Raw genomic sequence first — 24,835 nt, 5'->3', positions numbered from 1 at the left:
AGTGATGTGTTCTTGATAGAAATCTAACTCCTCACACCACCACCACCGTCTTCACCACCATCACTGCAACCTCCACATCCCCATCATCACTACCAGAATCCTCTTTACCCACCGCCAACAATCATTGCGAGTGCCACATCACATCACCACCATCGGCACCGCCGCCGCCATGGCAATAGCCACACCATACCACAACATCCCCTCCCTCCTCCTCGTCCACCATAGCTACTTTCCTCCCCCCCAGTTGCCACCACTCCCCTCAAACACCATTCCAACCCCCATTAGAGAGATGGGGGAGAGAACAGCAGCAGCCCCACCGCCACCGCTACTATAGTCCCTACCCATCCCCATCGCCACTAGAGCCCCCACCCCACCCCACCATCGCTACCATTATATCTCAGAGTCACAATGAAAACATAATTACAATATATAGGAAATAAGGAAAATGTCAGTCGGTGTGTGTGTGTATATATATATATGTGTGTGTATATATATATATATATATATATATATATATATGTGTGTGTATATAAATACATATACACACATACATATTGTATGTGTGATAATAATAGTGACCCACCCCCTCCTCCACTGGTACCCTACCATTACCAGTTCTACCACCAGTCATCTCCCAATCCTTAATTTAATCCCCCCCCCCACACTTCTCCGATCCCTTAACAATCGCATGAAGACCAAGTCCTGGTCCCTCCCTCCGCTCTCCGCCACCACCGTATACTGTCACACCCACCACAGATTCCTCCCTCCTCCCCCCGCTACTGTCATCACCAACAAAGGAGCCTCTAAATGGTTGCTGAACCTGCTAGAAGTAGCAGTCAAATCTCACGCTACCTTATTTAAAGATGTGAAAGGAGGCGTTGGACGATACGATCCAAGGTAGACTATGCCTGAAGAAGAGACCGGATGGTCGAGATCGAAATGCTTTTTCATCATAGGTTTGCTCAAAGAGAGCTGACCTGGGGCTATACAACACCCCTAGCCCCATTCCCCCATCACCACTACTCTCACCCTTCCTCCCGACACTGTCAGTCAGTCAGTCATTAAAAAAGGGGACAAATGCTGTTGCTATTTTAAGACTTTAATATTCATGTACTAGTTGCGATGATGATGATGACAGACATCTGTGGTAAAACTGCATCAATTGGTTGCCTAGCAACCAAAAAAAAAAATGGTTATGTGCGTGCATGTAAGCGTCTAACGTGTACAAGTTTAGATGTCCTAGTGATCTGATCAGGGCTACATTAATGTACGTGTGTGTGTATGTATGCCCGTCCGTCCCCAACAGAGCATGTTTGTACATTTGTACAAGACTATGTATGCATACATGTATACGTCTGTGTGTGTCTTAGTATGGCTAAGTACGTGTTGATGTCCTAGTGTGTGTATGTATAGCTTTGTATAGAACTAAGAGTATACGTGCGAGTGTGTGCATGTGTTAATACGCTAGTGTACATACATGCAGATCCTTGAAGGCGTACGTAAGTGTATATAGGCACAAATGTTATGTGTGTGATGTCCCAGTGTGTATGTTTGTATTGTTAATTAACCCCCAAAGCACGCCCTCCTGTTCGAAATGTCACCATCCTGTCTTTTGTTCAGGCATAATATACCGCAGACTACATTATTCAACCTGTCCTTTATAAAACGGTAGGGTATGATTTAAGATACAATTTTGGCTGCTGTTTCTAGCAGGTTGAGCGAGCAACCACATCACAGTCTCCATTTTAATGCGTGCGTGTATGCGTGTGTGCAGATAAGCGCAACCCTAGCTATGACGCGCATGCGTAGAACAAAGGCTAATATCGATTTCTTTGCTCCCTTTTCCCCAAGAAAAGCTTGACTCGCATTTGAAGGGAATAGAGAAATGGGATGTTGTGGGGCTCATGGCTTTTCAAAAGATGACATACAGCATGGAACGATGAACGATCCTGGATCACATGTAGCGAGTGCTAAGTCGTGATGAACATTATCTTGTGGCATTTGAGAGAAATTTTGGAAGCCCTTAAGATACATGTGTGTGTGAGAGTGCAAATCGTGTATCATTTAAGTCAGAATGTAACTTAGCCATTCAATGAATAGAGATCAATAAAATAAGTGCTGGGATCAATTATTGATATGATGTAGATATCGGTGAAACTAATACCTTTAGCATTGCTCGCTCTCCAGTGAGTGGAACTTATAAAAGCTAAGAAAACATAATAAAGACATACTCTCACACACATACACACAAATATTTTAGTAGTTTTGACTTATGGAGTCCCTCTTAGCGTGAGGCATTATTGTATAGTAATGCCTTTATAAAAATTAAATATATTTATGGAAAAAATTGATGTTTTTTTCACGCTAACTGCTTGATAAATTCTTATAAAGTCTTTATCCTAATATTGTATTACACACAAATAAATGTTAAACCATACACTAATACAAACACACACACACACACATTCACCTACTCACAAACCATTCACTGAAATTTCTCCAACCACGACCAATCGAAAGGGAAATTGTGAAAGAGAATGAAAGAGAGAAAGAACGAGAGGGAGTCGAATGTGATACCAGCAGCCTGCAATGACTAAATAGCGAGAGGAAAGGGGACATAGTTGACTGCTGGCCCCAGCAGAGGGACACATAGTCGTATCTAACAGGAAGTAGGTTCACTGTAATTGACATCGATTGGTTGATTCATTGATTTATCACGTTTGATGTGTGAGCGCACGCGCGCTGCTTGACTAGGGCCACATATTGAGGGTTTCCCTGTGTTCTTTGCTGTACGCTGAAAAAACAGTATGTATGTATATATATATATATATATATATACACTGCTTTTTCTGCGTAAAGCAATGCACGCACACATATATAGTCAAATACAGATACATGTATGTGCAAGTATATAGTTATATATACGTATACGAGATCATGACCTACTCATATATAAGCACATATTTATGTACATACATGTATATACACCAATTTATATAGATATGAACATGTATGTGTACGTATATACATGTGTGCATGTGTATATATTTATCTATTTCACATTTGTGTCACTATATCACAAGACACCCGTTCCTGTCCCTCTATCATTTTTTAGTCTCTCAACACGTGGCATAAAGCCACCACCCTCAGTTCAGGGGCCCTGCACTTTTTTTGGTGACCTCACTAGTTTCCGTGCTACGAAAATGGCACCCAGCACGCTCTTTAAAGTGGTGGGCCTTAGAAAGGGCATCCAGCCATAGCAAAAGATACCGAAGCAGACAGCGCAATGCAATCCTCTGGCTCCTCGGAGACTGTCCTATCCGACCCAGAATGGAATGCAAACGATAAATGATGTATACATACACACGTGTGTGTGCGTGCGTATATATATATGCACATATATAAATATACATACATTGTTGCATATTCGTACACACACACATATGTATATATTTATACAAACAACATTATATGATGTAAATGTGTGTGTGTGTATGTATATATAAGTCCTGGGGTCGATTTGCTCGACTAAAGGCGATGCTCCAGTATGGCCACAGTCAAATGACTGAAACAAATGAAAAAATATATATATACACATCACCTTCAACTTCTAATACTATCAACACGGTGGTCCGTCGCCACCGTCACTACTACTACTACTACCACCACCACCACCACCGCCACCGCCACCAGCAACAGTACTGTTTCAACACATACCACCCAGTAGGTCCTTCATATCTTGTACATTACCACCACCTCCTCCTCCACTGGGGATTATCTGAAGACAGGTGATAATCCCATTTGATGCTACCTCATCGGGGGATTATTAATAGTTATGTGTTGTAACGTGAAGTTTTGACAACAGTTTCACTTTCATCTTTAGCGGAGATGGTTTTTTTTTTTTGGCGGTGGTGGGCTTGGTTGGGGTGACATTTTACAATATAACCGAGTGGAGGAAAGAAGTGAGAGTGGTAGTACAGGGGCAAAATGAATTTCTGATGTTAGGGTGATGGTGGTGACGACAGGGGTGGTAGTAGGGATATTTCCTCCCCTCCGCTCTTTCTTTCATAAATAAACACCATAGGAGAGAAAATGAAAGTAGTTACTGGCGGTGGTTATGTCCCTTAGATTCCATATTTGTTGAATCGTTGAGCAAATTTATATGACAGGACCAGTATTACATTAAATATTTATAAATAACACATCATACTATTATCATCCTCATAACCACTAACATCGTCAAAATTAACACCATATTTGATGTAGCGGTATTTCGCTCGTCTTAACGTTCTGAGTTCAAATTCTGCTGAGGTCGACTTCACCTTTCATCCTTTCGGAGTCGATAAATTAAGTACCAGTTGCGTACTGAGGTCGATGTAATTGACTAGTCCACTCCCCCAAAATTTCAGGCTTAGTGCCTTTAGTAGTAGTAGTAGTAGTATTGGGGTCGGCGAGCTAGTGGAATGGTTAGCACGCCAGACACAATGCTCAGCGGCATTTCGCCCGTCCTTACGTTCTGAGTTCAAATTCCGCCGAGGTCGACTATGCCTTTCGTCCTTTCGGGGTCGATAAAATAAGTACCAGTTGAACACTGGGGTCGATATAATCGAATTACCTTTACCCTGAAATTGCCGGCCTTTTGTCAAAATTTGAAAACTTTATTACCTCCGCCTTAGCGAAGACGGAGATATTTTTTTTCAGTCGTGTTTGTTTGTTTGTTCGTGGACAAGATATCTCAAGAACCGCTGGATGGATTCGGATGAAACTTCCAGGGAAGTTTGGCCTCGAGACTGGCACGAACGGATTAGATTTTGGGATCGATCTGATACCGGAGAAGAATTCTGGATTATTTTTCCGGTTCTTTTACTTCATTATTGAGGGCAGTCGGGTTCGTTTTTAGTATTCTTGTTTGTGAGAACAGTCGAGTTTATTCCAGATATTCTCATTTTAAAAATCATCTCTGGCTAATCGTTGAGAGGACGTTGGTGTTGCCTTGGCGGTGGTTTGCGCTCTCTGAGTGCTCTTATTATTATTATTATCCTCATAACCACTAACATCATCAAAATTAACACCATATTTGATGTCTTTTGGGTTCGATAAAATATACTGAGGTTGATGCAATGGATTCCCCCTCCCCTTAAAAAATTGTTGGCCCTGTGCCAAAATTCGAAACTATTGTTACCTCTCTTAAAGTGGTGAGCTGGCAGAATCGTTGGGCAAAATGCTTAGTGGTATTTCTTCCGGCTTTTTGTTCAGAGTTCAAATTCTGTTGAGGTCGACTTTTGTTTTTAGGGTCAATAAAATAAGGACCAGTCGAGTACTGGGGTCAATGTAATCGACAAGACTCCCTTTCCTCAAATTTTAGACCTCGTGCCTAGAACAGAAAGGATTATAATCTCCATTACCGCCGTCATCAGTAGAAGACAATTGCCCAACGTGCCACACAGTGGGACTGAACCCGGAACCATGTGGTTGGGAAGCGAACTTCTTACCACGCAGCCAATCCTGGGCCGATAAAATTTGAAATTTATTTTGTTTAGAGTTGCTTTGAGCTTTACAATAGCGGTACTGTTGATGGTGGTGGAAGGTAAGATATTTTATTTATTCAATCAATGAATTTTATATCTGTATGGATGTGTATCATTCGTTACAACTGCGAGCAATTGAACTATAATGGGTGAAACTGGAATAAGCACAGTTAAGCGTCTTTGTCCATGGGGCCAGTAGTCTAGTAATTGAATCTCTCATTCCTGGTGTCTGTATCACATAAACACACCCAGATGATTTCCTTCTTAAAGTCAACTTGCAAAATGAAGACAGAATCTAATGTAGTGACTGAGTGAGGCAGAGTTATGTACCTTGACTACAGCCGCATTAAATTGAATCTCACTCTCATACCCCGAGAGATTGGTCTCCACCACAACAAAGTCGCCTTCTTGAAAACACACATTCGTTCCTATACATACGTAACTGAACAGATTGCTTCTGACGATTGGCAACTCTCCTTTCCTGTTTCTTTTAATAAAATCTCAGTTTTTTTTCTATCTATCGTAAAGTTGGAGAATTCACACCAGCTTCACACAAAAATATGATTTACTGCATGATGACACTAAAATGTTTCCGTAAATAAGTAATGAAAACTGGCATAACTACAGGGTTTTACCCCCCAGACTTTGGGAGGTCATAACTTTCAGAAAAATGAATATTTTTTAATGAGAAAATTTCATTAAAAAATATTCATTTTTCTGAAAGTTATGACCTCCCAAAGTCTGGGGGGTAAAACCCTGTAGTTATGCCTGAAAACTAAACCAATGTCTAAAGGATAAAGGTAATATTTTTTCATAAGCCCATTTCAACCACCAGGATAGGTTTATCCTGTTTAAACTTCCTGTGCAAAAGTAAAAAAAAACCTACTATAAGTGAACAACAAAATCTGTGTCAGTAAGTCATTAATTAAATACCCAAGAAAAGTATCCTTTTCTACTCTAGGCACAAGGCCTGACATTTTGGGGGAGGGGGGAAGTCGATTAGATCGACTCCATTACACAACTGGTACTTAATTTATCGATCTCGAAAGGATGAAAGGCAAAGTCGACCTCGACGGAATTTGAACTCATAAGGTAAAGACAGACGAAATACCCGCTGAGCATTTCGCCCGGCGTGCTAGCGTTTCTTATTTCTTTATTGCCCAGCCTATAACAGAGAGGATAACTATTATCCATCTAACGGTTTGGCCAGCTCAACACTTTAATGATAATAATAGTTATAATAATGATCCGTTCTACTATAGGTAGAAAGCTTTAAATTTTGGAAGATGTGGAGAGTAGATTACCTCGACCCCAGTGCTTGACTGGTATTTATTTTACTCACTCTGAAAGGATGAAAGGCCATGTCGATTTTGGCAGAATTTGTACTCGGTATGTTAAGCCGGAGGAAATACTGCTAGGCATTGTGCCCAGATTGCTAATGGTCCGGCTGGCTTGCTCTAATAATAATGGTTTCAAATTTTTTCACAAGAGCAGCCATTCTGGGGGAGGGAATAAGTCGATTACGTTGACCCCCAGTGTTTCACTGGTACTTAATTTATCGACCCCGAAAAGATGAAAGACAGAGTCAACCTCGGCGGAATTTGAACTCAGAACGTAGCGACGGGCGAATTATCGCTAAGCATTTCGTCCGGCGCGCTAACGATTCTGCTAGCTCACGATGTACCGAGTAGGCACCGCTGATTATGAGTGTGTGTAAAGTGGAATGAGATAAAGCGATGTTGATATCTTTCCCTTGTAAAGAGTATTAAGTAACAGTACTGTCTTAGTCATGTGATATAACTTTGAAATAAGAATTAGTTGTCTACGTGATCCCACCGTTCTCCATAATCCCTCCCCCCGCCCAGTAACACCCTCTTCATTCCCATATGAGAATCCATTCAATAATCCGTCAAGTTAAACAGAACATCACAGTGTGTGGTTGTGTCAGAGTAGAGTTGTCTCCCTTGCACTTCTCAGCTTTATTCCAAGCGAAGTTCGACAGCGAAAATCTTAGTGGTCACGAGATCAAACCATCGATCAAAGGGTCGAATGATCGAGTCCCAACAACGGCACTGATTTTATAATTCAGTATGTCGCTCGTCTAACTCTCTCAACTTCAAAGAAGTCGTAGATACACCTCACAGCTCCACAGAACATAGTCATAACATATTACAATTATTTAGGCTCTTAATGATTGTATTTGATTTTACAGACACCAAAATTGATGGGAAGTCGTGTTATGCATGCCTTTCTGAAGAATATTACCGGCGTAAGTGATGTAAAATGAAGTGAAGCATCTTTAACTGGAACTCAAAATCTGTTGCAGACACAACTCAAGGAGATGTTATCATGTCTACTAAAATTCTAATTGTAAAACGAATAATAAATGATACGTTATCTTGCAGTATTGTTGTTTATTCCTTCTCGAGCCATGCCTGGTTCATAAGGGCCGGTTTCCCGGTTTCATTGGCGTATAGTTTCCCTACTTGGACGGGACGCCGGTCCGTCGCAGGTGAGCTGCTAGATGCAAGAGGAAAGAGTGAGAGAAAGTTGTGGCGAAAGAGTTAGCAGAAGTTCACCATTTCCTTCTGCCGGAGCCGCGTAGAGCTTTAGGTGCTTCGCTCATAAACACGCACATCATCCGGTCTGGGATTCGAACCCGCGATCCCTCGACTGCGAGTTCCCGGCTCTAACCACTAGGCCATGTATCTCCCCTATCTTGCAGTGCTGAGTTTAAATTCTGCGAACGGTTTATGAGAAAACAAGTCACTAACTTCTGTGATTTCCAAACTTCAAACAGTTCTCAATTGTCTTTGCGAGTTTGGCTATTGGAACTCGTCTGTGGTAATAATTATGGGATGGCTAGTGTGTGTGTGCGTGCGCACGTAGAAATACCAACTTTATGCCTGGGTGTACAGTAAAACGACTGGATCAACTGTACTTGTGGCTATCTCTGGACTGGAAAACTTAAGAGGAAGGCCCTTAGACATAAAATCTAAATCTGAAATAGTTTCCAAACATTTTGTTCCTGCCTATCATTGGATATTACTGCATTTTCAGACCAAAATTTACACCCCCCCCCAAAAAAAAAAGAAAAGAAAAAAAAAGTAGGTTGACCGAAACGCCAAGATGGTTTTGGAGGACCAAAAATTCCCTGTGAAATGTAGTCACATTTGGAAAGATAGCGACAATATTTGAATATTTCCAGTGGTTCCCAAAATGGGTGGTATTCCCCACCCCCGGGGGGGGGGGGAAGTTCCAAGGGGGCATTGAAAAAAGTGAGTCGATAACAGGATAGTGATTTATATAAAAGTGGGTGGGTGGGTGGGTGGGGGGGGGGGACAATGGGGGTAGCGATACATGTAAAAACAACAAAAATATTGGGTTCATTAAGTTTTATTTGTGAAATACAGTTGCTTTGAATTTGCTTCAGAAAGAGGTCTATGTTTGTAATGGTTTCTTGAGATGGGGGCGCTAGGAATGTGGCCTGCGTGTCAAGGGGGCGGCAGCCCCCAAAATTCTCCGAACCACTGGTTTACACTGTATGTTTATACTATAGTCGTCGTCTTATATATATGTTGGGAAATATGGTAACTATGGATATTTACAGAGCAGCATACGTGTCACATGAGTTATGTTGTTATAGTCCAATGATGTTTAAATGTCTCATTATCCTGTCTAATTAATTTTTATCAGCTGAACAATGAATATTGAGATGGCTATCATTGGACAAAATGATGCTGAAGGTTGTGTCTTGAAGGCAGTTAAAGAGGCTGGGCCGTCACGTTTTCATTTAACACAAACACACACATATAGATACATATAAATGTATAATACATACATGTGGCAATGCCACAGCATGGCCACAGGCAATAAGCTGGAACCAATGAGATATTAGTTTTGCAGAATCTATTTTGAAGAATATTGATGAATATTTTGGTTTTGTTTGGTTTTGGTGTAACTCAGATAGCGTCGTAACCATTCTGTGTTTGGAGGTGTGGGGAAAGACACACATACACACATATGCAAACACACATCGATATAGTGGACACACATGCATGCACACATACACATTGATGCACACATGCATGCATGTATGCACACACACACACACACACACATAACAGGCTGGATGAAATGCTTAGCATCATTTCACCCGTTGCTGTGTTCTGAGTTCAAATTCTGCCGAGGTCAACTTTGCCTTTCATCCTTTCGGGGTTGATGAAATAAGTACCAGTTAAACACTGGGGGTCAATGTAGTCAACTAATCTCTACCTGACAAATTACATGCCTTGTGCCATTAGTAGAAAGGATTATTATTATTATTACTATTATTATTATTATTATTATTATTATTATTGTGAAGTATATTTGCCACTTAAATGTGGCTAACCGCTAAGGGTGGATGCTACTGTAGCTTGTAGTCTCAGGAGGACACCTCCAGCTGGCTATTCAGAGATTTATTATTATTATTATTATTATTATTATTTACAAAATGGCAGTAAAAAGTGGGTAAAAGTAATGTTCTGTTGTCTTAAAGTATAGTATTTGGGCAGAAGAGACAGGGACTGTAGTGTGGTGTCTCAAAGTACAGCACAACCCTAAATCGTATTCTTGTGCCAACATCTGAAATTATGAATGTTGTTTCTGTTGTATATAAAATATCTTTTATCTTGAAGATTTTCATGTTCAATTCCTTGCAGGCTGACTGATGTAGAAGAGAGATTGTACACACACACATACACACACACACACACAAATACATATTTTATATCGTAATAGTCATAAGAAGTCTGTAACGTTAGCGAAACAACGAGAGAGAGAAACATTAAAACATGAAGAAAAGTAATTCAGAAAGTAAAATGGAAAAGTAAAAAATAAATAAACAAATAAATAAATATATAAAATAAAATAAAAATTTAGAAAATAAAACCCAGTCGAGTTGAGTCTCAAAGAATATTCTTTACATGACTCTATTCACAGAACACACGTGCTCTGTGGAATTGAGTGTATTGGCGTCATTTGAGAAGTTCAGAAATGTAAGTGGAAGTCACAGGGTACCAAACCTTAATGTGGAGATTAGCAGGGAGGGGTGGCGGTGGTGGCGATGGTGCTAGTTTCAGGGTGGAATTAAGTAAACAGCATGTCAATATTCCTTATAAAAATATGGCAGCTAATATGGAAAGGAATATAGTAAAGTTATGTTTCCGCTAGGATGAAAAAAATATATATACAAAAAAAGAAGAAAAAAAAAAAGGCTGAATTTTTTTTCCTGGTTTGTCTGTTTGTGTGTTTGTTCTGATGGAAACATTTGAGAAGTGTTCCAATGGTTTTTAAAAGGCTTAAGAAAAAAACAAAGGAAAGTGAAGGAGGAGAAGAAGAAGAAGAAGGTGAAGAAAAAGAAGAACTGTCTAATATAGGAACATGGTTTAAGGCAGTGAGTTGGCAGAATCATTAGCATGCTGGGTAAAATGCTTAATGGCATTTTGTCCATCTTTACGGTGTGAGTTCAAATTCCACTGAGGTCAACTTTGCCTTTCATCCTTTCAGGGTCAATGAAATAAGTACCAGTTGAACACTGGAGGTCAATGTAATCAACTAGTCCCCCTCACCACAAATTACAGGCCTTGTACCTTTAGTAGAAAGGATTATTATTATTATTATTTACAAGATGGCAGTGAAGAGGGGATAAAAGTGATGTTCTGTTGTCTTACAGTACAGTATTTGGCCAGAAGAGACAGGGACGGTAGCGTGGTGTCTCACAGTAGAGCACAACCCCAAATTGTAGCGTGGTGTCTCACAGTAGAGCACAACCCCAAATTGTAGCGTGGTGTCTCACAGTAGAGCACAACTCCAAATTGTATTTTTGTGCCAACATTTGAAATTATGAATGTTGTTGTTTCTGTTGATGTATTACCAAGTTGTATCAGCTCAAAGACTTCTCTCTCTCACAGATCGACAAACAAATGTATTGCGTTTAAATGTCACAGTTTATGACTTAACAATATCAAATGTAGAAAGTGGAGAAGTTCTTCACAGCTTCATCATTTCTCAACACTGTACAGAAACCAGCAGTTTTCTATCCCTAATACATAACATCCATTCTTCTTCAGTATAAGGACCCTCTCACATCCATATGTGGCTGTCACTTCTGATCATTGATCAACGACCAGGCAAGAACAGATTATGATGGAAACCTCCACAACAAATCATATTTAAATCAACCAAGTCACTAAAATTGCTGTCTCATAGACACATCATCATATGTCTGACTATTGCCCCATTGCCCCCCCCCCACCTGTTGTGGTCTCAAGTGAGTCACTTTGTTTCACACACTAAACAACAACCTATCCCATTCGTATGATCCCATCCCACCGTAAAAACTACAAGTCAGAGTATGAGTAATACTCCTTATCTACTGATGCAATGAGGGAGTATAGATTCTGTGTTGTTTATCATTCTATCTGTTCATTGTCAGGACCAAATCTCTACATTTCCATCCTTAAAGTGGAGATTACATAAGGCAGCGAGTAGCTGACCCCTTCACCCTCTATAAATTTCTTACTGACATGACAGTAAGGATACATGAGGCCAGGAGTAGTTTCTATGTGGTCACTTAGTCTTCTCAATGATACAGCAGTTGTATCTTAACTGTGCTGGTGCCGTAAAAATCACCCGTGCTGGGGCCATGTAAAAAGCATCCAGTACACTCTGTAAAGTGGTTGACATTAGGGGACGGTATCTAGTCATAGAAACCTTACCAAAACAGACAATTGGAGTCTGGTGCAGCTCTCCAGCTTCCCAGCTCCTGTCAAACTGTCCAACCCATGCCAGCATGGGAAACAGATGTTAAATGATGATGTTGCTCTTACAATAAAGTCTTTAAAAACAGGGACTGCATGAACCAATGTGAAGAAATGCGACATAATATACCACCAACAAATTCCCTGTGTCTTTAAAACTGGAACTACATAAAGAGCAAGGGAGATTTTTAAACATCATCTAATATGAATAATCTTGCCTTCTACTCAGCTCAAGGATCTCATCACAGGCTGATGAGACCTGCTACTGGTACCATGTAAGCCAGTATTACCTGTTCCATGGTTGAGTGGTTGGCAACTAAACTGGCTCTTCCTTACTTGAATGGTTTGTTACTCTTGTGACTGAAAACTAGACCTGTCGAAGGGTAGTTTAGCTCCTTGTGGACCAAAATCCACCCAGTTGGGGGAAGGCAATGGTAAATGACCCCAATATTTCTGCCATGAAAGCACTATAAGTCAGAATGAAGTAATACTATAGCTTCGTCCTCAATGAGAGAACCTGCCCTGTACTTAATCAGGAAGACTTTTGTTGCAGTGTCATCAACACATGATGTTGATATGTGATGATGATGACAAATCTTGCAATGATATCATCTTCAACAAACTCGTAACTGCTTTTAGAATAGGGAATCAAACATTTGAAGTTCTACAGACGACCCTAATGAGGACTGGATCTAAAATTTGAGTCAAATTAAGACACTGGACAAATAAATTATCTGTATGTTGAAGAGACAACTAATGACCCCTATATAATAAGCCTTAGAAACACACTGATCCGAGCGAGATCCTTAATAAGGCAACTCATAAGCCCCATCCATATATAAGATTAATAAGGACAATAACATTCATTCAGTACTTGCAGAATAAATAGTTGTACTCAACGGACCCCTAACCCTTTTGATACAAATTCATCTGGAACTGTCCCTGGTTCTATGATACAAACTTCCCATTTTAAAGTAGTTTAAATTAAACTCTTCCATCAAAATTTCATGTTAATCGATGTCCTAAACAGCAGGGTAATAAGGATAAAACTGTGTTATGAAAGTTTACATTATTGTTAAAATCAATTGGAAGAAAGACAGTGTATTTCAATGAAGAATAGGGTAATAAAAGAGTTCGGGGGGTCTTTAATCAAGTGATACAGAATCAATGCTCTTTCCCCAGTTGAGACAATACACGCAGTAAGCCCTGGAAGTGTCCCCAGCAGCAGAGTCAGTGCTAGAGGAATATTAAATCGATAAATCGTCAAAGTAGCCACCCAGTCTGTTTAAGTTATACAGAACATAAGAAAAGAAGCCTGTTATATAAGGTTAGCAATTAAAATCCAGCATTGCTCGTTAGTACAACCAACCAGATAAATTAACAGTCAATATAGGATTATAATTATAATTAGTTGGTTATTTAGTTAACACCTTCACTGCAAACTGTAACATTTATTTTAGACTTCAACCAAAGCATCCTTATCTCAGAGTATTGTCAGCAAGTACCCATGTAATTCAAGGGGTACCCAAACAGAGCTTGAGCCTGTTTGATGCTTTCAATATATGGAGATGGGTATGAGACATTTTGGCACAGCTGTTTTGGCGCTGCCTATTTGGCACTGCCAATTTGGTGCTGAATTCTTCCTGTTTATGTGTGTGAGTGTTATTTCTTAATGTGCATGAAAAGAAGGAAGGTGTTTAGGTCAATTATGCCAATTAATAAATTGTAAGGTTTCTCCTCCTCTCTCTCTTTTTATCTGCATGTGTATATTTCTGTGTGTGTGTGTGTGTGTGTATTTGCATACCTCCAACAGCAAAAAGTACCATTGCCAAAACTGGGTGAATGTCCAGTTAGCTGTGCCAAATCTAAGCGTCCACACAGCTGTGCCTAATTGTCTCTTTTGGTAAGGGGAGGGACAGTACAAGCAGACTTTTAGGCTGCACTCCAGGGGTATACCGGGCTCAGAAAACACACCTCTAAAGGGAATATTTTTCACTGCTTTAATTATTGTACAATATTATAAACACTGTGGGTGAGGAGCTTTGCAATGAAAGTGTCTTGAGAAAAAGAAAACAAGGAAAGGAAGAAAATCCCCCCCAAAAAGGATGTTATTGAAGTGAAGGAACTTACTTCAGTTTGGGTGGCAGAAGCTGGCGTCAGTGTGCTCGTGCTGCTTGTGCTACAGGCGTCTCCAGTGCTCGAGGTATCGGCAGATGAAGACACTGTGGCCATTGATGTGAATGACTCTGAAGACGGCAAAGAAGCATTGTCAGAATAAGCAGAGTCCGTTTCGGTGATATCCAAGCCGCCGTCCGGGAACAGTGACGTAAGCTCAGAGTGCATGCCAAAGAAATCATCGCTTGTATCAAATCCCAGTCCTTTGGTGATTTCTGCAGCCAGTGCATCAAGTTCAGCTTGAATTGGGTCTGTCGGTTCATTGTGTACCGGAGGATCACTAGAGTTAATTCCTACTGTAGACTGCGGAGTCGTCGTCGATGGAGCCAGAGACTTTGATATTTCATTCTGTGTCGTATTTAACTGACATTCAAGTTCACAGAGTTCTCCAAGAATAGCATCCAAATTAACATCTTGATTTTCTGAAAGAGAAAAACATAGATATTAGGGCCCGTGCTTCATGATCGGTGTTGGGGTGAAACTATAAACCAATAAAACTTTATAAATATTGTGTATGTGAGTGAGTGTGTGTGTTATTTCTTTACTACCCACAAGGGGCTACACAGAGAGGGGACAAACAAGGACAGACAAACGGATTAAGTCGATTATATCGATCCCAGTTCGTAACTGGTACTTATTTAATCGACCCCGAAAGGATGAAAGGCAAAGTCGACCTCGGCGGAATTTGAACTCAGAACGTAGCGGCAGACGAAATACCGCTAAGCATTTCGCCCAGCGTGCTAACGTTTCTGCCTGTGTGTGTGTGTGTGTGTGTGTGTGTGATAGACCTTGTAACATCTTCATTTGGAACCTTGTGTGAGTGTGTGTTTGTTTACTGAAAGATTAACATTCAGTTTTATATATCAGCAAAGAAGATACAGTTTTCACAAATTTAACCCCACTTCCACTATGTATGGGCAATTGAATTGAACAACTCTGTGTCTTATGCCAGGCCCTTTGCACAGCAATACACTCCACAAACCAATAAAACTTTATGTATCCACCCGTAGAGAATCCAGTTCGACTAATTTCATCGAACCCATGTTGAGCACAGAAAAGTAGACATCAAAGTGACAATGTTGACGATGATGATATCTATCTATCTATCTATCTATCTATCTACCTACCTACCTACCTACCTACCTGTCTGTTTCTCTCTATATATGAACAGATCAAAGATTACACACACAAATGTTAAATGATAGTCTAAAATCAGCCAAAACATAAAACAATCAGAATTTTAAAAAACAGTTGGATGAATCCATTACTAGAACTCAAATAATTATGATAAAAGCCCTAATACTTGAAGACTAATTAATTAAAATATTAATGAATTTCATATATATATATATATATATGCACATATGCATGCATGAATGCCAGTGTAATATCGTTATATTTGTCGTTAACAGGGAGGTAACTCTTTAAAGCCATAAGGCGATAACTTTGGTAAGCTCGGTCATTTAATGAAGATTGATACTGGGGATAAACTCTCGAACGAGGTGCTCCAGCATGGCTGCTGTCCTATGATTTAAACAAGTAACAGAATATGATCTGGGAATATGTAAAGATATCTACACGTGATCTTAGCAGACATTTTAGAGCCTAGAATTATTAGCATGCTGAACAAAATGCTTAGCAGTGTTTCGTCTGTTTTTACGTTTTGAATTCGAAATTTCACCAAGGCCGACCTTGTCTTTCATTTTTATGGGTTCCTTCTTCTTTTACTTGTTTCAGTCATTTGACTGCAGCCATGCAGGATGGATTTTTGAAAGCCTAGCACTTATTCTATCAGGCTCCTTTGCCGAACCGCTAAGTTACGGGGGATGTAAACACTCCAACATCCGTTGTCAGATGATGGGAGGGAGACACACGCACACAAGCTTCTTTCAGTTTCCGTCTACCAAATCCAGTCACAAGGCTTTGGTTGGCTCGAGTATATTGTAGAAGACACTTGCCTAAGGTGCCATGCAGTGGGACTGAACCTGGAATCATGTGGTTGGGAAGCAAGCTTCTTACCATACAGCCATGCCTGTACCTATAATATAAGCACCAGTGAAGTCATGGGGGCCAATGTACTTGACTTCCTCCTCCCCTCAAAAACTGCTGGCCCTGAATCAAAATATGAAACCATTATTATTCCCTGAGGTCGATTTTGCCTTTCATCCTTCGGGGGTCGATAGAATAAGTACCAGTTGAACACTGGGGTCGATGTAATCGACTCATCCCCTCCCTCAAAACTGCTGCCCTTGTGGTAAAATTTGAAACCGTTATTATTATTATTATTATTATTATTAATAATAATAATAATGGCACTGTCAGAAGTGAAAGTAGAAAAATCTGATAAAGAACGTTACTGCTGGTTTGAGTTGATTCTTTGGCTACTGACAGCTAATACCATGACTGGCCGGAGCGAGCTATCTGTCTGTCTGTCTGTCTCTCTATCTATCACTCGAAAGTTATTGGAACAAATTTGACACCTATATCCATGCGTTTGAAAACACAGAGTATAAGGGTACTACTAAAGCAGAGTGGTCCCGAACGCGCAGTCGCGCGTCCGCGCTAGCTAGTCGTGAGTGGTCGATCCTATTATTTTTAAACTTCAAACTTCATTTGTTTTCTATTTTGATAAATTCTCTCTGTTGAAAATTATATTTTTATATTTTAAATAATTTGCAATTTCAGAAAATATATTTTTATATTAAATTTGCGTTTTCTAATTTGATAAATTCTACGGACACAAACAGAGGTGAACGAGTGATATATATATATATATATATATATATATAGAGAGAGAGAGAGATAGTGAGATAGACAGATAGACAGACAGACAGACAGATAGATAGCTCCGGCTAGTCAGTAGCCAAAGAATCAATTCAAACCAGCAGTAACGTTCCTTGTCAGTTCTACTTTCAATTCTGACAGCTAATACCATGACGGTGCCATAATAATAATAATAAAAATAATAATAAAAGCAGTGGGCTGGCAGAATCGTTAGCATGCCAGCCAAAATGCTTAGTGGTATTTCACCTGGCACCACGTTCTGAGTTCAGATTCTGCCGAGGTTGACTTTGCCTTTCATCCTTTCGGGGTCGATAAATTAAGTACCAGTTGAGTACTGGGGTCGATATGATCGACTGTCTCCCCTCCCCACAAAATCCAGGCCTTGTGCCTATAGTAGAAATAGTAATAATAATAATAATAATAATAATAATAATTATTATTATTATTCAGGGTCCTTTTGAGCGGAATGGGCTACCCGACCTGAAGAAAATTCTAACTGGGCCCCACCTGCAAGATCGTGCGCTGTTTATCTTGATATGAGATCACCATGTCGCGCACATATGGTTGTGATGCATGTGCCTGGTGTACCCTTATCAGACGGGTAGTCATGATGGGTATAATAATAATAATAATAATAATAACTGTTATTATTATTAGGTGGCTACCTGTTCCATCAACAAAATCGAAAATGTTAGTATGTGATATGCACAGCTGAAAATGTATGTGTAATAAGGTGGGAGTCATGACTGGAACACCTTTATTCTAAATAACAACAATTGTGCGAAAGGAGCAGAACCTTTTGCACAGACAGTCAGCCTCTGACTATCATATTGACAAAACATTGTGAGAGTATTGTTTATGGCCACTTTAATGTGGTTCTCCTTTAAGAGATGGCGATACTGCCATTTAACCCCAGGAAGACATATCCTCAAGCCGGTTAATTCAGTGCACTTCTCACACGTGATATTTATTGCAAGCGGGAGATAACTCCTGTCACCCTAGCTCTCAGATCACCGGACCATATGGTTTTCATCTGTATTGGATCTCCTTGGTGCTGAGTCGTTCGTTTGCCAGGCATGGCAGCGGTTTAAGCTCGCAATATATGGAAAATTCAGTATCATTCAGTCACAGATTTTGTAACTAGGAAACTAGAATAAATTTGGTGAAATGGTAGGTCAGTGGTTGAGTTGGTGTGATAGATTAAGTGATGCGGAAATGATATTCACAAAAGTAAGGTTGATGATGGTGGCGGTGGAAGAGATGGCGGAGTTCGTTACGGTGGTGGAGGTAATGGGAGATCTTACACCATCAGCATAAAAACACGGCAGGTATTTGGCAGGGTTCTACACAACATTCTAGGAACAGACTTGGCAATCATAGGGAGGAAGATGTTAGTCAATTACATTGATCTTAGTGCTCGTCTGGTACTTACTTTATTGACCCTGAAAAAACGAAAGGCAAATTAGACCTTGGTAGAATTTGAACTCAATGACATGACAAGAAACGTCACTAAGCATTTTGTTTGATATGCTAACAATTCTGTTAATTTGCCACCTTATTCATCATCATTATCATCATCGTCGTCGTCGTCGTCGTCATCATACGTCCGTTTTCCATGCTGGCATGGGTTGGACGGTTTGACTGAAAACTGGTAAGCTGCACCAGATTCCAATCCGATTTGGCATGGTTTCTACAGCTGGATGCCCTTCCTAACGCCAACCACTTCAAGAGTGTAGTGGGTGCTTTTTTACGTGCCACCAGCATGGGAGCCAGTTATGTAACTCCAGCATCAGCCATGACTATGATCTCACTCGGCATGACAGGTCTTCTCAAGCACAGCATATCGCCAAAAGTCTCGATCACTTGTCATTGCCTCCAGAAGGCCCAACGTTTGAAAGGTGCCAGTTATGTGACACTGACATAGGTCACAATTATGATTTTATTTGGCTTGATGGGTCTTCTCAAGCACAGTATATCGTCCAGCATTTGAAGGGCTTTTTACATGCCACTGGTATTAGTGTCAGTTGTGTAACACCGGCATTAACCATGATAATGATGATGATAATAATAATTATTATTTCTACTCTAGGCACAAGGCCTTGAAAATTTTGGGAGAAGGGGGCTAGTCGATTACATCAACCCCAGTGCATAACTGGTACTTATTTCACCGACCCCAAAAGGATGAAAAGCGGAATTTGAAAGGATGAAAGACCAACTAACAATAATAATACAAGCCAACCCTCTATATAGCCACAAGCAATGTGGACATGATGGTGTATTACCATGGTTACGAGGTTAAGATAATATAATGGACCAGGGATATGCTATGGTGTAGGAATGCATGGTGGAATGTTTGTATGTATGCATGACAGAATGCATGTATATGTGTAGTGGATAGTCTGTATGTATGGGGGTATGTGTATATGTGTGAGCTAGCTGGTGTACATGTGTGTGTGTGTGTGTGTGTGTGTGTGTGTGTGTAGTATCCGTGTGGTCTCAGTCATGACAACATGAGTGTGATGTTATGAAAGAGTTAAGCCAACCAAAGCAGTGACTCTGTAGTCTGTAGGAAGGACTACGGAAGCCCTCAGTCTGAGAGTGGCGCCAACAGACACACTTCCAAGACATAACATGACTGCCCCACTTTCCAACAAAGATTTCTCAAGGAGGAGAGTGGGTGGGGGTGAGGTGAGGGGGAAAGAAAACAGCAAAATCTCAAGTGTCATTGATGTATATTCAGATGAATCATACACACACACACACACACACAAATATAGACATATATGCAAACATACAGGTTAATACAAATATACTCACATGCATACATACATTAATCTATATTCACATATACATACAAATATGAAAATATGCATATGAGTATACACACACACAAGAACACACATGAATGTATACAGAGAAACATACACACATGCACAGATACATGCAAACACACACACACACATACATGCAAACAAAAATACAGTTACAAGTATACATAGAAGTATGAAAATACACACACATACACACGCTTGCATGAATGTGTATACAGAAATATACGTGTATATACATGCACGCAAATGTAGCCAAAACAAGAATACAAATACGCACGCATGCACACACACACACAGACACTATAGAGAAAACAACAAATAATAATGTTCTTTAATTTAAACAAAAGGGCCAACAATTCTGAAGGGAGGATGTTAGTCAGTGCTATCAACCCCAGTACTTGACTGGTACTTTACTGATGTTGGCAGGATGAGATGTAAAATAAAATAAACCGAGGCAGGATTTGAATTCAGAAACAATTCAGAACAACAACAGCAACAATAAAAATAATAATAATAATCACATCTCTTTGTGCTGTTTTAATAAATCCTTTACCTAACCTTACACCTTAATTTTAATGCTAATTAGACTTCACATTAACCTACTTTTATAAGTACTTACATATGTGTGTGTGTGGGTGTGTAGGCCCAGGCACAGCCATGTGGTTCAGAAGCTTGCTTCCCAACAATATGGGCTTGGGTTCAGTCCCAATGTATGGCACCTTGGGCAAGTGTCTTCTTCAATAGACTTGGAGCCAACTAAAACCTTGTTAGTGGATTTGGTAGGCAGAAATTAAAAGGCGGTGAGCTGGCAGAAACGTTAGTGCACCGGGCGAAATGCTTAGCAGTATTTTGTCTGTCTTTATGTTCTGAGTTCAAATTCTGCCGAGGTCGACTTTGCCTTTCATCCTTTCGGGGGTCAATAAATTAAGTACCAGTTATGCACTGGAGTCGATGTAATCAACTTAATCCCTTTGTCTGTCCTTGTTTGTCCTCTCTATGTTTGGCTCATTGTGGGCAATAAAGAAATAGGAAATTAAAAGAAGCCTGTTGCGTGCGTGTGTGTATGTCAGTGTATGAGAGAGAGAGAGAAAGACTGTGTATTTGTGTGTGTGTGTGTGTGTGTTTGTTTGTACTCTTGTCTTGACAGCATCTGATGGTTGTAAACAATCATCACCAGCATACAAGCAGTGTTGTTAACTTCTAGTTTTCTGTAAAAAAAAAGCATGTCTGGTCATGGGAAAATATTACCTTGTTTGGAAATGGATAAGGGATGGCAACAGAAAGGGCAGCTGGCTGTAGAAAATCTGCCTCAACGAATTCCATCTGACCCATGCAGGCATGGAAAAGTGGGTGTTAAATGATGATGATGGTGTGTGTGAGTGTGTTTGTTTCCTTGTCTTGACATCACATGATAGTTGTAAAATGACTGCTACTGTCATTCATTTCCAATAACCTGCGAGAACATGTTTGGTTATGAGGAAATATTTCCTTACAGGAAGCTAGGTGAGGTTTGGCAACACAGAAAGGACATCTGGCCATATCTGCCTCCACAAACTCTATTGAACCCATGCAAACAGGCAAGAGTGGACATTAACCCTTTAGCATTTAATCTGGTCCAGATATCCCCCCGCTGGTTTTATGTTAAAATTGACCAGGTCCAATCTCTCACACCTAACCCACAATGTCATTCTAAAAATATACAAACACACCACTGAAATCTTGAAGTTAGAAAAAAATGCACGATAAATTCAAAACAGATTGAACAAAAAAGCAATACATTTGACAAAATAATCTGAATGCTAAAGAGCTAAAACGATGATGATGATGATATATATAAATATATAAATATATCTGTACATATAAATCATATTTTTCTATCTACAGACATATTACAGCAACTAGGTGAAAAGAACGAGAGTCAGCATTTCAACATTGTCTGAATTATCAGAAGCCCACCAAACATTATTACTACAACTATGACCACCACCACCACCACATCTAGTACAAGCACCACAACAACAATGGATATGCTACTGCTGCGACTACTGTACTGAGTGAGTTTGGTAAACATGGTTTCTGAAAGTATTGATCTGTACCAGGGTCTGTGTTATTGTTATTGGTGATCACTATCTCACCAGTGATCAGCTGAAGACACATATCTATCTGTTTGTGCATAGTAAAACACACACACACACACACACACACACATAGATCTATATACACAGACATGTACATACACACAGAGGCAACATAGAGACTCAGTAAGATCTCACATATGTAATCCTCCTCCTCCTCCTCCTCCTCCTTTCTCTCATGAACTCATAGAGAAGAGAAGTGGTCTTGACACTAAGCTTGTGTTGGTCAGTTTAAACCTGGCATATCCCATCCACTTCGTCACTGCTTTCCATGATTTTCAATCTTGGACCTCTGTCTAGATCCCTAGGGTCTTTCTTATCGAACTCTCATTCTCCATATACATACACAACATGTTGCAAATAACAACAGGGTTCTCTCTTCTCTTCCCTTATAATTAAAACTCGTGCTTATACGAGGTTTACTTTAAGGCCTCATGATGTGTGTGTGTGTGTGTGTGTGTGTGTGTGTGCATGTGTAGGTGTATGTAGAAATGGTGGTAGTAGTAGTAGTAGTAGTGGTGGGGGTGGCGGTGCGTGGTGGTAATAGTTGTGGTATGTGTGTATAGAAAGACAGAGCACATATCATTCAAACAAGAGGGAGGAAATCTTGTTACACCAGATGGTGGAATGATAAATTGAGTTGATGAGTTTCTACATTTGGGCAGCTGGATAAGTTAAAAAAAAAAGGGACATTGACATTAAAATTACTGAAGCCTGGGCTGCGATAAACAAAATGGAAGAGACGCAGAAGTCAGATCCCACCAGAAAAACCAGAATATCATTCTTCAGAGCGTTTGTTGAATCAGTGTCGTGGTATGGGATCAGGGAAATGGACCCTGACACAAACACTTCAGAAGAAACTAGATAATGATGATGATGATGATGATGATGATGATGATGATCATCATCATCATCATCATCACCATCATCATCATTTAAAATCCATTTTCCATGCTGGCATAGGTTGGACGGTTTCAATGAGCACTGGTTAGCTGGAGAGCTGCACTAGATTCCAATCTGATTTGGCATGGGTTCTACAACTGGATGCTCTTCCTAATGCAAACCACTCCAAGAGTGTGGTGGGTGCTTTTTATGTGCCACTGCCATCAGCCATGACTATGAACTCACTTGGTTCAACAGATCTTCTCAAGCATAGTATATCGCCAAAGATCTTGGTTACCTGTCACCGCCTCTGTGAGGCTCAATGTTTGAACGATGCTTTCTACATGCCACTAGTATGGGTGCCAGTCACACAGCACTGGCATTGGCCATGACTACAATTTCACTTGGCTTGACTAGTCTTCTCAAGCACAGCATATGATGCATACACCAAGATGCTCAGGGTTGTACAAAACATAAACAAACATATCAGCGTATTACAAATGAAAATTTGCCAGGAGTGGCTGTGTGGTAAGTAGCTTGCTTACCAACCACATGGTTCCAGGTTCATTCCCACTGCGTGACACCTTGGGCAAGTGTCTTCTACTATAGCCTCGGGCCGACCAAAGCCTTGTGAATGGATTTGGTAGACGGAAACTGAAAGAAGCCCGTCGTATATATGTATGTGTGTTTGTGTGTCTGTGTTTGTCCCCCCACCATTGCTTGACAACTGATGGTGGTGTGCTTATGTCCCTGTAACTTAGCAGTTCGGCAAAAAGAGACCGATAGAATAAGTACTAGGCTTACAAAGAATAAGTCCTGGGGTCGATTTTCTTGACTAAAGGCGGTGCTCCAGCATGGCCGCAGTCAAATGACTGAAACAAGTAAAAGAGTAGTGGGCTGTGAGTGTATTAGTTATGGTATTAATGGTATGTACATCAGTTGTGGTGTTGATGGTATGTGTGTATGTGTGTGTGAGTATATATTTGGTGTGTTATTGATAGTATGTATGTGTGTATATATTTGTTGTAGTATTGATGGCATGTGTGTGTGTGTATATATTTGTTGTAGTATGGGTGTTGCTTCCTTGTGGAAGCAACACCCATGTTTGAAATTTCTTCATTAATTCTTCAAGAAATCCAACAATGAAGAATTAGGTCATTGCAATATATAAGTTTTCCCATCACAAACAGCCAATCTTAAACTCTACCATTATAGCAGTGAGGACGATAATGAATAGGAAAGGGCTAAACATTGAACCCTTATAGACACCTCTTTTATCTTTTATATCTTGTACTTGTTTCAGTCACTGAACTGCGGTCATGCTGGGGCACCACCTTGAAGGGTTTGGTTGAACAAATTGACCCTGCACTTGTTTTCTTTTAAACCTGGTATATATTATATTAGTCTTTTACACTGTACCTCTAAATTATAGGGATATAAACAAACCAACACCGGTTGTCAAGCGGTGTTGTGGGAACAAACACAAAAACAAACAAGCACACATGTGTAAGATATATATAAATGATGGGCTTCTTTCAGTTTCCATCTGCTAGATTCACTCACAAAGCTTTGGTTGACCCAGGGCTAAAGCAGAAGACATTTGTCCAAATTGCCACACAGTGGGACTGAACCTGAGACCATGCAGTTAAGAAGCAAACTCCTTACCACTCGGCCACTTATTGCTGATTCTCATCTCT

The 24,835-nt window shown here is 40.2% G+C and overlaps 1 protein-coding gene across 9 annotated transcripts in view; it reads right to left on the bottom strand.

Moving 5' to 3' along the window:
* The window catches only part of LOC106878494 (uncharacterized), a 470,127-nt gene that overhangs the window by 93,136 nt on the left and 352,156 nt on the right, over positions 1-24,835 (bottom strand). For all 9 annotated transcript variants that reach the window (XM_089357948.1, XM_089357952.1, XM_089357950.1 and 6 more), the window contains one exon: positions 14,462-14,928. In XM_089357948.1, the coding sequence (XP_089214074.1) occupies positions 14,462-14,928 (467 nt within the window). The remainder of the gene's footprint in view (positions 1-14,461; positions 14,929-24,835) is intronic.

This window comes from Octopus bimaculoides, chromosome 9 (assembly GCF_046866305.1).
Source record: "Octopus bimaculoides isolate indiv1 chromosome 9, ASM4686630v1, whole genome shotgun sequence".
NCBI classification, from domain to species: Eukaryota; Metazoa; Mollusca; class Cephalopoda; order Octopoda; family Octopodidae; genus Octopus; species Octopus bimaculoides.
The sequence above is the reverse complement of the archived record's forward strand: the minus strand, read 5'-3'. Positions and strand labels throughout refer to the sequence as shown.